Source organism: Mus musculus, chromosome 13, assembly GCF_000001635.26.
Source record: "Mus musculus strain C57BL/6J chromosome 13, GRCm38.p6 C57BL/6J".
Classification (NCBI taxonomy): domain Eukaryota; kingdom Metazoa; phylum Chordata; class Mammalia; order Rodentia; family Muridae; genus Mus; species Mus musculus.
This window is the reverse complement of record NC_000079.6, coordinates 73,259,170-73,273,875: the sequence shown is the minus strand read 5'-3', so window position 1 is coordinate 73,273,875 and position 14,706 is coordinate 73,259,170. Positions and strand designations below refer to the sequence as shown.

The following is a 14,706-nucleotide window of genomic DNA, read 5'->3' as shown; positions in this document are numbered from 1 at the left end:
CTTGAGGGAGATGTGTTTTAAAATAATGCAGTCCTTTGAAAAGCAAAGATGAACTAGCTTGGCTGGAACCAGAGTGTCTGCTGGTATCTCTCTGCAAGGTTGAGAGCACCTGGTAACAGGGCTTCTCTGTCTATCTGACTCTGGGACAATGGGTGGAGCTACAGGAACCCCCCTCCCCCGCCCCCAAACACACTCCACCAATGCCATGGCACTGGCATCAAAACAAAACAAAACAAAAACAGAGCAGGTGCTTTGCTGGATCCCATCTCAGCCCTACCTCTGGGACCTTCCTCTTCAGGAGGGAGATTTCCTTCAGGTCAGTAAGCTGCAGAGGGGGCAGGTGCTCTGATTCATGCTTGACTTTTAATCTTGCAAGGAGTGGAGGAGCTGGTTTGGATCATGCCTGAGCACAGCTCAGGATGACGAGGAGAACCCCATCCTTTCCAGTGTACAGCTAGAGGCAGGTGTGCATCGGGACCCCCCAGAGTGAGAGTCTGATTCTTGATCTGCACCCCACAGCTAGGGATCCTGTTGCTAAAAGAAAGAGCACTTTGTTCACAATGCACTAATGATGAGAGATACCTGGGAATGTGACTTCCTCTCATTCCTACTGGGTCTTCCTCCTCTGCCTCCCTTCACCCCATTGGCCTCTGCACCCTCTAGCCCCTGCTTCTATCCTTCCTCCTTTCCTTTCTCCTTTCCCTCAGCTCCTCTTCCCAGGCACTCCCTCTTTCTGGCTCATTGTTCAATGTCCCTTCCAGCTGGGCTTTGGACTAGGGTCATTTAAAAGGTCACAGTGCCTCTTCTGACTTCTCACATAGTGACCTAAACTCTGTCCTTTGGTAGCACCAGTCAGAACAATGGCTAGGCTATCCTGGCATGGAGGGATTCAGCTGGCTCCAAAGGAAGAGCTTGCAGCTTCTGGGGGATACAGGGACACCAACAATTCTACTGGAAAGGGAAGAGTAGAGGGTCCTTGGGCCTGCAAAGGGGAGACTGAGTGGGGCACTCCTGCCTGAGTCACTCCAGGTGGAAAGCTAAGTCATGGGACAGCTTGCAGCTTCTTTTTGATATTGTGTACCATTCCTGTTCTTATGCTGGAGGTCTGTAGCAGGAGACGACTCTGCACTACTGAGGACTCGGGGGTGGGGGTGGGGTGGGGACAGTTCTCTCTGGCGGTTTGATGTCTGTGAGGAGGGCAGAGGCAATTTAGCCTTTCTTCATTAGCTGTTTGTCGACTTATCTTAGGAGACAGTTTCCCTATCTCCTTGTGGACCTAAGGAGCCTTGCTCAGAGAAGGAAGATCTGAGCGTCCCCCGGGGGGCCGGGGGGGGGGATACCTTGCTGTCTGCTCTGCCACCCCTCTCAAGAAGGAATGCCCGGGGAGAAGTAGGTGGCATAAATCGCATGCATAATCTCCGGAGACGACCACTTTAAATCTTAATTGGTTGCCTTTTAAATATCATTTAAGGGCCGGTTTCTCTGCCTTTCTCTAGTTAAGAAGGTGTCGTGTCAAACTCTATTACCTTGCAAGATGTCTCTCCCTTAAGGTTTTTTTTTTTTGGAAAGGGAAGAGAAAAAGAAAAAATGGAGCCATCAGCCGCATTTGAGGGGTCGATAAAGCTTTTAGATTTGGAGACGGTTTTCGGAGCCAGTTTCCTGCGGCTACGTGTTGTTAATGGAGCTTAAGGAATTATCTTAGACTGGGCCGGCCGGGAGCCGTATATTTCCCGCGCCTGTTCCCTTGTCGAGTCTGAATATGCTGCTGTCAGACTCGCTTAATGAAAAGTAACGCGCCGCTGATTACAGTTTTATTTGGCTCTATGTAAAGAGCGCCGTTAATTTAGCCTCTCCTCTCGGTGTGTTTGCGATCGCCACGCCTGAGCGACTGAGCGCGTCCCTGCGCTGCCTCCTCGCGCGGGCGCCCCAGGCCGGCTGACAGCCTCCCGCAGGGGAAGTCGCGGCTCGAAACCCTCCCCTGCTGCGCCCCGCTGGGGGACCGAGACCTTTCCCCTTCCACAGTGCCCTCATCCTGCGAAGGCGCCTGGCTTCATCTAGGGAGTCACGCTGGCACTTGACCCATGCCCCCAAGATTCGGTGAGCCTGAAAGCACATCCTGAAGGCTGCTCCCCTAAGTAAGAGATGTCTTCGGGTGGGTGTTCCTTATGGCACGGCGTCCTGCAATGTGGCTGAGCGCCCCCCCCCCCAACCCTGATATCTTTATTCAGAGAGTAATGTAGTTCATTCAAATAAGTTCCTTTAGTAGCCAGAGTCATCAAGCTCTCAGGCTCTAGCAACTTGGTATTCGGACGTCCAGAGCTGGTGCAGGCACCAGAGACCATGCCCAGAGGTTTCAAGCTCAACAAGCTTAGGGGAACTCAGAAACCTCCTTCCTTTCCTCGGACTGCCTCAGAGGAGGGATCTTGGGGCCACTGCCGGTGTCTGGACGTGCGCACTGGCAAATGTGTCCGCAGCCAGGACACAGGCTTCGGTCCAAACTTGAGTTTCTGACCTTACCGTTCCTTATCTCACTCACCCCTCGCCTGAATTTGCGAAGCCTTATTTTTTTTTTTTTCTGTTTTCTTTTTCTTTCTTTTTCTCCTTCTGTAAATGCTTGGCTTTGTCTAGGGTTGTGTGGGGGCGCGCTTGGCGGCCGCATTAAAATTCCTCGCGCCCCAGCTTGGGCAGCAACGTGTCTCCCCTGAGACTCCACTTTCGCTATTACTGTCAAGTACCCTTGACTCTTTATTTTTGCCCTTTTATCTATTACAACTAATTCGAGTTCTTTTGCCCTTTTCAGCCTAAGACGTGGGCTTTCCGCAAAGCCTCCCCTGCCAGCGCTCTCTCAAAGCGCGGAGCCTTTAGAAATTGAGGGGTTTACTGTCAAAATGAAAATTTCACTTCAAATTATCTTGGCTGATGCTCGCTTGCTAGGCCGGGGGCTCCCGCCGCAGCCTTTTGACAGGCACATCAGCGGCAAGCTTCCGCGTCCCGATAATATCATCCAGGAGAGCGAAAGTCAATGCGGTGACAGCGCAGGGCTGGGACAATCCAATTACTGAGTGCTGGCCAGGGCAGGCCTGCGGCTTGGGGCAGTTGGCCACTCGGTGTGCAAGAGCCAAGGGCTGGAAACCAGGATTCAGGGTGAGGACCATCATTCAGGGGACCCCCTTAGTCCTAGGGGTCTGGTTTCAGCAAAGCTAAGTTTCTTTCCTTGGGGTCTGTAAACTGTCCCCAAATCTGGCCCTATAGACTCATTAGTGTGAGTTTTGATAGGCTGCAATCTAGTCCCGCCCCTAGGATTGCAGAGGACCTGGTGTCTATTAAATGTCTGGTATCTCTCGAAGGCTACTCTGGGAGATGAAAAGTGTATCTAGCGTACAGGGCTGGATTCTATGTGGCTATTAGAAGTCGTTCTAGTCCCTGGGCTCCCTTAATTTCAGAGCAGCTCGCCTTGGGTTCTCTGCTTTACAAGCCCCTCTGCTTGCCACTGCCATCTCCCTAGGAACAGTTTATGAAGCCCATAGAGGCCTGAACAGAAGCTCTCAGGTGAACAGAGAACAAGGCACAGATGCTGGGCAAGTGCCTCCTAGAGATGCAGGGAAGAAGAGCTGTGGAGGACCTTAGTGCAAAGTAGCCTACCTACCCTTGTGACTATGCTAGAGAGGTGTGAAGAATCAGGTTTGCCCTCCCAGGCTGCTTCTGGCCCAAGCCCTTATGCCCTTGCCCATGTCTTTTTAGCTCTGCCTCCCGTCTTCTGCTATTAAGATGTTCCCTCTGGAGTCTTTAGAACTTGAGTGATATAGAAGCTAAATTTGAAGCTACAGGGTTCAGCCTGCTTCTCTGGAAAGAGGGACAACGGGGTCAGGTAACATGACAGCTATTAAGAGCCTCTTGGCATCAGAGAATGATGCCCTCAGGGCAATGTCCCTTTCCCCCAGGGCAAAATCTCGGGGGACTTAGAAAGCCTAAACATTACTTTAATTCAGTCAAAGAAACCTTGTTTGTTCAAATTCTGGTGTCTGGCAGTGGGGAAGACTTTAAAGTTTGGGGTTTCACATCTACTTATTATGAGGTCAGAAGAGTGTCCCTCTTGTGCCTTTAGCATCTCAAAAATGGTTTGCTTAGACTTGGATGGGCAATTACTTTATGGGGGTGGAGTGTGGGTCAGCCCGCCTATTCTTTCTTCCCCTGGGGGTCAGCGTCACTGCTTCCAAGAACACCTGTAGAGCCAGCCCCAGCTGTGAAATGTGTTCCTTCCGCAATGCAAACACGAAAATTTATTAGTTTTGTTATATTAGCCTCCCTCTGAAACAGGCAATTACTGGTGTGAATATACATTTTAGAAAACATAATTTTGTCGAGTCAAGAGTGTGCAACAGTGTAAACTCGGTGGAAGTGTTGGCGGTGAGCTCTACGTGCTGAGGATGAAGTCCGAAGAAAAACGGGCTGAAGACTCTTCGCACGAACACCGGCATGCCTCAAACCCAGAAGGAGACAGCGACACAAAACAAGCCTCAGTACCCAAATGCCTTCTCCATGTAAACTTTGGACGTAAACTTTATGCTTCAGGGGGCCTCCCATCGGCTGTGCTCTCCGGTCTTCTCATCTTCCTGGAGTTAAGGGATGGCTCAGGTGGACGCAACATCAGGTAAAACCTGGTGATAGAACGCGAGGAGTTCCTCCATAGCCCTGGAGGTTGAGTTCAAATCCTCTGTCTCAAGTGGGTTGGCAATCTTGGCTTGGAAATTCCCCCTTCTTTTGGAAACCCATTTAAAGCAGTTCAGAGTCAGCGCCTGCAGCCTGAGCGCCAGTTCCCTTCTCCACTGTGCAGGTGGGTGTTAAGTGCAGAAGGGTTTGCCACCGGCCTTGGGCGTAGCCAGCAGCTCCCGGGAGGCCCCTGCAGGTGGGACGTCTTGGGGCACCGTGGGCGGGAAGGAGCAAGCAAGGGGCGTCGTCAGTACGTTAGTACCCGCCCCCAGATTGCGTCCTAGAGGGCCGGGATCCAGAAGTGCGCCCTTAGCGGTGGCCCAGGCCTGGTTCAAAGTGCTGTGTCTAAGGATGGGATCGTGAAATACCCCATCCACCCAGTTTCTGAGGCTAGTTACTGGGGAGTCCTGGTGCCTATCCAGAGCCCCAGAAGGGGCCGTGACTGCAGGTGAGGACGCTGGCGTCGTCGCAGATACACCCGTTGGACCTTGGCGTTTCAGCATGCAGGAGGGAAACTCAGTCTGGCTCAGAGCTGTGGCTGCAGCAGCGGTGGCTGTGTGTGCCAAGGACCAGATGCGGGGCTTGGTCTCCAGGTTCGGCGGCGCTCCCGCCTGAGCAAAGGTCAGTTTGGCTTCGCAAGCAGGTGGGCCGCCCTCGGCGCCAGAGTCAGGAACGACCACTGTGCTCCGGAGGCAGTTCCTTGCCCTCTCCAGATCCCCATCCATAACAGCTCCACCAGCGGTGCCCAGGGGCATCCGGAGTGTGGTGGAGGCCTCCTTGCCTGTGCCGGGACCATCAGATGAAGCAGGAATCCTCTCTGGTCCACTATCCAGGGACTGGAAGGGCGTCTTCAGCTCACATTCTGAGGTCTCTGCATCTAGAGGGTCGAAGTCTTCCAAGTCACTGAGTTCTAGCTCCTTGTCGTCTTTGCCAGCATGACCTGTCAGGCCAGAGAGCATGCGGCCAGTGGAAGGAGACAGGATGGCATAAGCAGCTTTCTTTTATTCTAAGACCAGAGTTAATGGAAACTCATTCCCAACTAGTCAATAGCCCAGACCTTTCTGTTTTTCTCCTCCCATCTCCAGAGGGCCTCAAGTCTTGAACTAGGAACACCAGCCTGGCAGATCTGCATTCAAATTAATGGCGTTTGCAATGCTTTTTAACTTGGATGTCTTTAAGCCTGTCTACATGGTACCACCTCAATCTCCTCTCCCCAGGCACAAGATCTGACTGTAAACCAGTCCACCAGTCTGCTACCCAGGCCCTAAGGCTTTCCATTTGCCACCCAACGGCTTCCAGAGACACCCCATACTTTTCAGGATATCCAACCCACCTTCGCTCTTGGCACTCTTGAGAGGCTCCTCCCGTGACTCCTCCTCTCCAGCCTCCTCCTCCTCCCCCTCCCCATAGGGGCGCTTCTCATCTGCACATTTATTTCTAGGTGGCCAGGTCATCTTGTTCTCCTTCTTGAGGCGCCGACGTGCGTTGGCAAACCAGGTGGAAACCTGTGTGAGGGTCATCTTGGTGATGATGGCCAGCATGATCTTCTCTCCTTTGGTGGGGTACGGGTTCTTCCGGTGCTCCTGCAGCCAGGCCTTCAGTGTGCTGGTGGTCTCCCGGGTGGCATTCTTGCGCCGCGTGCCGCTGTCCACGGTCCCGTACCTGGAGACAGGCTCTGCAATGGGGTGCCAGTCGGGGCCGGGGAGATCACGCGAGCGGGCAGGCGAGGCGGGGGGGGGGGCGTTGGGGGAAGCGGGCATAGGAACAGGCTGTGCCTCCCTGGGGTGGGTTGTGGTTATGGGCATTGCCTTGCCTTTTGTGGGCCAAGATGATGCCATTAAAATGACAGCGAGTATGTCATGGCCTGTCTGTCACTCTGTAGGGACATTTCTCTGATCCTTTATGGTTTTCCCTCTTACCACTTTGAGCCGTAAAACAGAAAAAGGTATCAGGGATCTATGAACCAGCAACCCGTGAACCTGTGCCTAGAGCAACTGGGGAGCAAGGTCCAGGAGTTTTTAGTTGAACTGGTAATGGTTCCATAGGAAGATGGGGTGGTGAGCTGAGCTGTCCCCAGCATGGGTGATGAAGGCCAAGGGACTTCCTCCTTAATTCCCACCGTAAGGCTGGTGGACCTGGCTTGGACACCCAACTGAGCTGAGGGTCTTGGGGTGCAGGAAGCTGTCCTGGGCCCTTCAAGGAGGCAGCCTAGTGGACTGAACTTTCTAGAATCAATTTGCTTGAAAATCACAGCAACGAGAGAATTTCTACATTCACAACAACATAGGTGTGTGTGTAAGGGTAGGATAGAACACCTGCTTGAGGGAATTGTCCCCTCTTCTGGTCCTTCCACACCTCCCAGTCCCCCCCCCCCCCAGAAGGCGATCTGGAGGTGGTGATGGAGTGGTTGGCAGCTGGACTGTAGTGGTAGTCAGCGAGGGAGGTCGAATTCCTCACCTGTCATATGGGTACTGGCTCAGAGCTGGCTCATACGGGTAGTAGGCTGCAGCTGCAGTGGGTGGTAGGCCGGCGTGTGAAGATCCTGTGCCATCCTTGGACTCGAAGCTGTTCTGTAAAAGCCACCACAGCTTTTGTAGACCCAGCTAGAAACACTACCCAATGAGCTATCTTAGGGTAGCTTAGACTCCTAGGGGAGTCTTCTCAAATTTTGCCCACAAACTGCAACACATGTCCTGGACTCACACAACGCTCAGTTTCCCAAAAGTGGGGACCTGAAGAGGGTGGGCAATGGGGTGCCTACAGGGAAATGGGGTGCCTGTAGATCAGGGGGTGAAGATAAGGTAAAGAAAGTGAGATAGGTGGAGGAAGGGAAAGAGAGGAGGAGGGCGTTCTTGAAGAAGCTTGGAAGGAAAGAAAGAGGAGGGACTGGTAAAGATTCCAGAGAGGCCACCAGGCCTAGGGATGATGAACCCGGTAGAGAAGAGGCTTTGAAGAGGGGGAGGGAAGGGTCGGAGCTGGGGAAAGCTAGGGTGCATGAGAGAGAGAGAGAGGGGGGGGGGAGAAGGGGAGGAAGAGGGAAGGGGAGGGGGGAGGAGGAAAGGGAGAGGGAGAGGGAGAGGGAGAGGGAGAGGGAGAGGGAGAGGGAGAGGGAGAGGGGAATGAATTTGTACTATGGTCAGAAGGCAAATCTGAAGGAATTTGAAGCTGAGAGTCACCCCTCTGGGAAGCCGGGAATCTGATCAGAGTTCAACGCAAACTAAAAATACAAGCAACATTTTAGACACCTGGTCTCACGGATCTATCAAGCGGAATCTGAACCTGGGCAGAATTCGGACCAGGAGGCAAAGCTGACGTTCATTTTTCCCTCCTACCCCAACCTGTAGGGTATCCAGGGCACTCGTGCCAGGGGCGGAAGTACACTTAGCAAACTCAAGGTACGGGGCGGGGCGGGGCGGGGCGGGGCTTGGGATGGTGGGAGGGTATTTGTCCCCTTACCAGAGAGTAGAAAGCAGATGCCTCAGAGCCATAGGTCACGTAGTTGCCATAGCCCTGCGAGCTGCCATAGGGGCTCCCGTAGACGCCGAGCGCGGCGGCAGAATTGAGTTCGTGGCGTGCAGTGGCCAGCAGCCGGCTCTCGTAGACAGGGCAGTAGACGGGCGCCTGTGCCGAGGCTGCAGGCCCGGAATCAGCCAGTGTGCGGCCGCCCGACTCGCAGCACGTGCTCAGGGAGTTGGTGGTCATCAGGAACTGTGGTGGGAGGAATCGTAGAGTGGGCAAGGGGACAGAGACTAGGGCGCTGGACCCTCAAGGACCTCACGTGTCTCTAGGGGCCTCCTGCTACCTATGACAGACATGAATTTTTCCCCCATCAGCCGCTTTCTTTGGCCACGCTTAGGCCTCACTTTCTTTGGCCACGTGTGGGGGTCCAGCCAGCTTTTCAAATCCTCCATGGGAATTCCAAGGTCCTGTGTGCCTTCTCAACAAGCATGTCTGGCCCAAGTGTTTGCTAGGGTCCCCCAGGGTACAGTTTGAAGGGTTAAACAAGAGGGAATTCAGATCCACTAACAGGATTTTACTAGCTCCCCTAATCCTCCTTCCACACAAGTCATGTTTGTTCAGTATAAGGGCCAGCCAGTCAAGGACATGCTTATGTGGGAAATGACATCTAGTGGTGGCTCTTCCCTCTCCCATCCCCGTTGTCAGACCGTTGTAGGAGTCCCTTTACCTGAGGAGCAGAGGAATAGGGGTATCCAAACTGCGGGTAGGACATGGCGGGTGCGGCCTAAGAAGGTCTGAGGGGCCGTTGGGGTCCTGTGCACAGCGTGGGCACTGCTCCGGAGTTGTAGGATCCTAGGCTCTGGGAGGACAGAGCAAGAGGTGGTTAGTTCACCCATATGCTGCTCAAACTTTCCTAACCAGGTAAGTAAGTGAGTGACCTTTCTCTTAGCGATTCTCTTAGTTTCCAAGTCTGAACACTTCACAGGGCTCTGGGACCGACTGGCCTCGCTGCGATGATAGAAATACATATTTTGCAAAACAGAACAGCAACAGCAACAACAAAAACAAAACAAAACAAAAAACTGAGTCTGTCAAGTCAGATGTGCGCGGCTTTAAGCGACAGAAGCGTTGACGTCAGCCCACTCTGTGGCTTGGCCTGGCCTCAGACAGGTCACAGGGATGCTGGCCGGGCGGGGCACAGACGATCCATGTCTGCGATAGCAGGGCTGAGGGCCATCGAGCTTTAACAAATGAACTCCATCCAAGGAGTCAATATCGCCCCGACGAACGGTGTTTCTCCTTAGTCACGGAGGACGGAAGGCACTTTTAATTAGAAATTAATTAACGAGCAGCTGCTCCTTCACACCCCACTGTAATCATTAGTCTCAATTACAAATGAGACCTATGAAGGGACACACGAGTGAGTCTTCAGTGAAGATGTAATCAACAGTTAAATTAGCCGGGCGCTGGCTGCAGCCGCCCGCTGCCCTCGCTGCATTGCGCCCAGGGAGGAAGGACATGGGCCCTGCAAACCCGGCGGGCCCCTCGCGCTGAGAATGGGACAGCGTGCCTCTGCACACTTCTTCACCACCTAGATTTAGAAGAATCTCAGCAATGCCTCTCAGCAGTTTCTACTCTGCACCAAGCAGAGTTTTAGAACCAACTGCCACCACAGGAGAGCCCGCATTCAGATGGCGACGTAATTTCAGATGTGTGTGCATGTCTCCCACGCCCTCCCTGGAGTCCTGCACTTTCAGGATCGGTGAAGCCAGGTACTGCGGGGCTTCCCGGGTCTATTACCGGTTGAGTGTGCCATTCTGGGCAGCTCACTGTCCCTGGAAACTGCCCCTCCCCCTTCACTCCAGGTCATGCCACTGCTCCGTCTGGCTTCACTTCATTTCCTCTCCCCTCCCTCTTCTGGTCGCCCTCTGTGGCCTTCCGCATCCCAAGGCTAAGACAGAGACTGCCAGACGCCGCTGCTCGCTGGGAAGAGCACATTTCCAAACTAGGCCCGGGGCTCTTCCCGTAGGCTCCTTGATCCTAGGGAGCAGCAGGGTTAGGTGCAGGGAAAGGGGCGTTGGGCGCCTAGTCCTGGCACCCTTTGGTCTGCTTCACATAGCTTCTAGCCCGGAGTGTAAGGTGCTCTGCGAGAGAGGCCCAGTAGCCTCTCAAGACTTCTTGCGCTAATCTGGGCCCTGAGATATTGCCCCGAGGTCAAAGCGGAGATGAGCGGTCTGTGCGCGGAGTTTGGTGTACCAGGGCACCCCGAATTCTCAGGGCTTTCATGCCGCGATCTTCCCAGAGCCTGGCTCGCCCCTACTTCTTTTGGCCTGCCAGGCCAGCCTTTCGCGCTCCGCCAGCAGCAGAGCCGCTCATCGCGGAGCTGTGCAGACTTGCTCCTAAAGATTCCTGGGTTCAGACCTGCGAATCGCCCCAGGGCCACCCTCTAATTAATGATGACGTTCGCGCCCTCTCCCCAGCTGCAAGGCTGCCTCCCAGAAACGAAATCTGCCGGCCCTGACAGCTTGGTTGAAAGTGATGGATGACTATCTGGAGACCGCAGTACACATCATATAATATCTGCTGCGTAATTGCTTTAATTTACAGATGAAAATACGAGTTCTCCGATCGCGCTGGACCGCAGCCGGCCACGTCCGAACTGCTTGCAAAGAAGGAAACCATCGCAAATAATGAATAGCTGCCCCATGCAAATTATTCAGGCAGTTTAGCGTTGGTAGCCGGGAGAGATATATATAAAGAACACGAGTCGAATGACATTAATAATTGTTTTTGAATTCTGTATTGATTTCATGGCAAGCTGTGTTTATTTCTTTCTCACCTGAATTGCTAATACCTCCTCCCTGTAAATAATAAGAAACTAGCCACCGGGGCTTCTCGAGTAGAAATGAATCTCAGCCTCTCCCTCTTCCTGCTTCTTCCCCTCCCCCAACCCGCTTCTAGCTTCTTTCAGTTTTCAGGCTTTACTGAGGCTTTGGCTGAACATCCGACGACGACTACTTTCATTATTTATTGTTTACAAACAACTTGCTTTCTTTTGACGATGAAGCGCAGGCAGAGGAGGGGCTCTGTAAATGGAGGTAGAGGAACGTAGGAAGCAGGAACCCAGCAGTAGACTGGTGTACCTCAGTGAGGGGCCTTTTTGTCCCTTCGTTCCTGAGGCCCAGGCTTTGGGGACTCTGTGGTAAGCACAGACTGGTTGGGAAGGAGAAGGAAGACCAGGCCTGTGTGTGGCACTCAGCTGGCAGCAAGCAGTGCACCCAGAATGAACATTCTCAGTTTTCTTCCCCTGGACTCCTGGGGTTGGGTTTGGAATGTTAATCCTGAGGATTTCCACTTTTCTCCTTAGTGGACTCCTGTATGGTAGCTGGAGTCCCTCTCTGGGGAAGGAGTCTCAGGGTGTTCCTTGGGTCCTCAATGCAGCAGCATTCTGGTCTGCCTTCCAGTCAGAGCTTCCAGGCTCCAGATGTTGTTGTTATCCCTAGTTACCCTGTCCCTGGGCCTGGGCCTAGGAGCCAGGAGCACTGGACTCCACTGTGTCCCCGAAGATGCAGACTCACATTCCACACCTCATCTACCCCATGCAGGGGCTAGTCAGGACTCCACTGAACTATTCTGTCTTCACTCAGTCCCTACTGGCCAGTCCTGCTACTGGCCAGCACCCACCTCGACATCTTGCTGACAAACTGCTACCTGGCTGAAGCTCTCTTACCAAATGAGATATTCTTCAGGCCATCCTTGCTGCAGATATAAGGGTGCCTTCTTCAAAGACCAAGCCTTGAGTAGAGGCACAGGGCTCTCTAAGAACAGACAGGAGTCCCAGAATCTCAGGGACCTTCAGCTAAAACAATCTTGCATAGATGCTTCATGCTGTGACTAGAAACTCTTAGGGCCCCTAAATATAAACCACCATTTAGCAGTAGCCAGACCACTTGGCTTCCTGCAGTGTGGGCAACTGATCACCTTTGGAGAGGGCTTCAAGAGATCAGAGACCGAAGGCCTGATCAGATACCAAAGGGGTGGAGCAGGGAGCAGTTAGCCCCAAGAATTGGGAGTCTAGGGTTGATAATGGCCACAGAACTGGTGAGAGCTTGTAGGAAGGCGGATCTGGCCTTGATATTCCTGCCACCACCTAAGTCCCGGCTCTCCAGAGTGATCCTCGGAGCACTTTTTAGCTACACCAAGAGCTCCGTGGGAGCTTATTCTATCCCAGAGAGAAGTTGAGTACAACACAAGGCCAAAACAGAAGCCAGGCACCAAGAAAGAGCCTTTTTGTCTGAGGCTAGGCCGGAGCTTGGGATGCCTGGGTCCACTTTGGACACTCAACTGGTGTAGGCTCAGAAAGACGCCCTAGGTGCCAGAGATGCTGCGTGGTGCGGGCACCCTCCCCTTGCCTCAGATCATTCTTTAGCAGTCAACCACTGCTCCCTTTCCTCAGCCAGTGGGGTGAGCTGCTGGGACACGCGTTGAAATTCCCGTTTGCTTCCCCCAATGCCCTCCTTTCTGGCCCTCTCTTCCTCAGCTCTCCTACTGCACCCCCACGGAACGTTCGTTCGTTCGGCGCCGCCAAAGGAAGGAAGGAGCGCACTCAGGGGGTCCAACAGCACAAGCTGTTCTATCCCTCGCAAGCCAACACGGTCCGCGGGGACCCGAGCATCCCGTACCCGGATGCCGGGTCCTTCCCATCCGCTTACCAAAAACTTGCATCAAATGCAGCGACCTCCAAAGCCTCTATCCGCTAGAAGCAAACTTTGTCCCCTCCGGCGCAAGAGCGATCCTCGCAAAGTTTGAGCAGCAGAAACAATTTCTTACCTGCGCCAGGAAAGAGCCGGCCCGCGCCGCTTAGGCGCCAGGGCCTCCGGGAGCAGCGCGCAGCCCGGGACGCACCGGGGAGTCACCGCCGCCGCTGCCGCCGCCGCCTCCGCCGCCCGCGCCCCTCGGCGGCCGCGCGGAGCCTCTGCCTCCTCCGCCTCCTCGAAAGGGGGGGAGGGGTCTCGGAACCCCGGGAGGGGGCGGGCGTGGGGACCTTGCCTACCTGCAGTGGCGCCGGGCCACTCCTGGCTGCCCGCTAGGGCTCTGCGCGGCCGCTGGGCGCGCGCGCTCCGGCGGGGAGCAAGCGACAACTAATGGAGACATTTCCAGGCGGAGCACCTGGAGAGCAGAGCGCGCCGGCGTCCCCAGGCGCCGCGGTCGTCAGCCGAGCCCGCACCGGCGTGACGTGGGCGAGCGAGCGAGTTGCTCCCACCCGGCCGCCCATTAACGCTTTCCCCCCGCGGGCGCCCAACGCTTGCCAACTTTCCCCTCCGCCCTGGCCGCGCACCGGGTGCGCGGGTGTAGGGGCTGGCATGAGGGGTTCCTGAGGGTGAGGGTTCAGGCTTGGCCTCCTCAGAATGGTTTGGCGAGAATGCCTGGGCCCTAAGAGGACAGCCCAACCCTACCAGGACAGCAGAGGACATTGGTCCCTGGTTTGATCAAATGCTTGGCCTGCCCTGTGGATCCAGAGGCCTTGGGCACGCGGACCGGTCTCTAAATGGTTTCCTTTCCTTACCCATGCTGTCTGCTTGGGAAATGTGCCTCCTCAACTCTTAGGACAGAGATTCCTCTTCGCAGACCCTACCTACTCTGCCCTCACAATGCTATCCTTGGGAGTAAAATGGGCTTTCAAGCACCCCCCCCCCCGTCACTTTTCCCGACTTTCCACACACACCACCCACTGTAATGCAGCAGTTCTGGTTCCCTTCTTGTGGTCACAATAGTCCCAACCAACCTGGCTCTTGGCTGTTTGGGCAGCAAGTCTTCCTCACAGACTTGAGCAAGAGGAATCCGTAGTCCAATTTGACAGAAACTGCTGAGGATCCCAGTAGATCTGTGACCTTTCTGGGCGGGAGCTTACTCAGGACTATCAGGATCCAGCTGGGCCTCTGACCTGGAACACAAAAGAGGACAGATGTTCACTGGTTTCTTTAGCCTGAGGCTGGAGCCCAAGACAGGAGTGGTAGGTCCAGGCTCAGAACCCCTCTCACCTCCTGTTCAGTATCAGAGCCTTTGCCTTTCGCTCCCTTGAAGACTCCTTTTGTGGACTTGCTGCCCTACAAAGGTCTCAGTATAGGAGAGAGGCCCGGTGTGAGCACCACCTGTCCAGTTAGAGCAGGAAGGGGCTGTGGCCTGTAGAGCCCCAGGGCTTCTGCAGGACACCCCTTCCTCCTGCATAGTTTTCACTTCAAAGACCCAACTTACTTCTCTTCACCCACAGCAGTTCAATGACCTTTGAGATTTGTTGGGTTAGATAACCTCGGAGAAAGTTATCTCTGATTTTTCCCCCTTTGCTCCCCCCCCACCCCTTCGGAGCTCTTTGCAGCTGCTGGAGGGGTAATTCCAAATTGCTTGCTTCCCCAGCAGCCTGTAGCTGATCTGTGGCTGCAGACCTCACCCATCCAGCAGTGCCCAGCCAGGCTGAGTTGGAGTTCCAGGGGCTGCTGTAGGTCGGATACTACTTTAATCTCTGGCTGCTTTGGAAAC

The 14,706-nt window shown here is 54.3% G+C and overlaps 1 protein-coding gene across 6 annotated transcripts; it reads right to left on the bottom strand.

Annotated features, from left to right (window-relative positions):
• Positions 1–4,253: 4,253 nt before the first annotated feature.
• On the bottom strand, positions 4,254–14,287 carry Irx4 (Iroquois homeobox 4). 6 transcript variants are annotated; one of them, XM_006517292.3, is made up of 7 exons: positions 14,211–14,287; positions 13,955–14,113; positions 8,897–9,028; positions 8,167–8,418; positions 7,168–7,280; positions 6,044–6,372; positions 4,254–5,650 (listed from the first exon to the last, which is right to left on the bottom strand). In XM_006517292.3, the coding sequence occupies exons 3-7, from the start codon at positions 8,939–8,941 to the stop codon at positions 4,842–4,844; spliced, it is 1,548 nt and encodes a 515-aa protein (XP_006517355.1). In that variant the 5' UTR covers positions 8,942–9,028; positions 13,955–14,113; positions 14,211–14,287; the 3' UTR covers positions 4,254–4,841. The 6 variants fall into 6 exon arrangements, with proteins under 6 accessions (XP_006517355.1, XP_006517359.1, XP_006517357.1 ...); XM_006517296.2 differs by lacking the exons at positions 13,955–14,113; positions 14,211–14,287 and adding an exon at positions 13,736–13,803; XM_006517294.4 differs by lacking the exons at positions 13,955–14,113; positions 14,211–14,287 and adding an exon at positions 13,223–13,580.
• Positions 14,288–14,706: the final 419 nt, after the last annotated feature.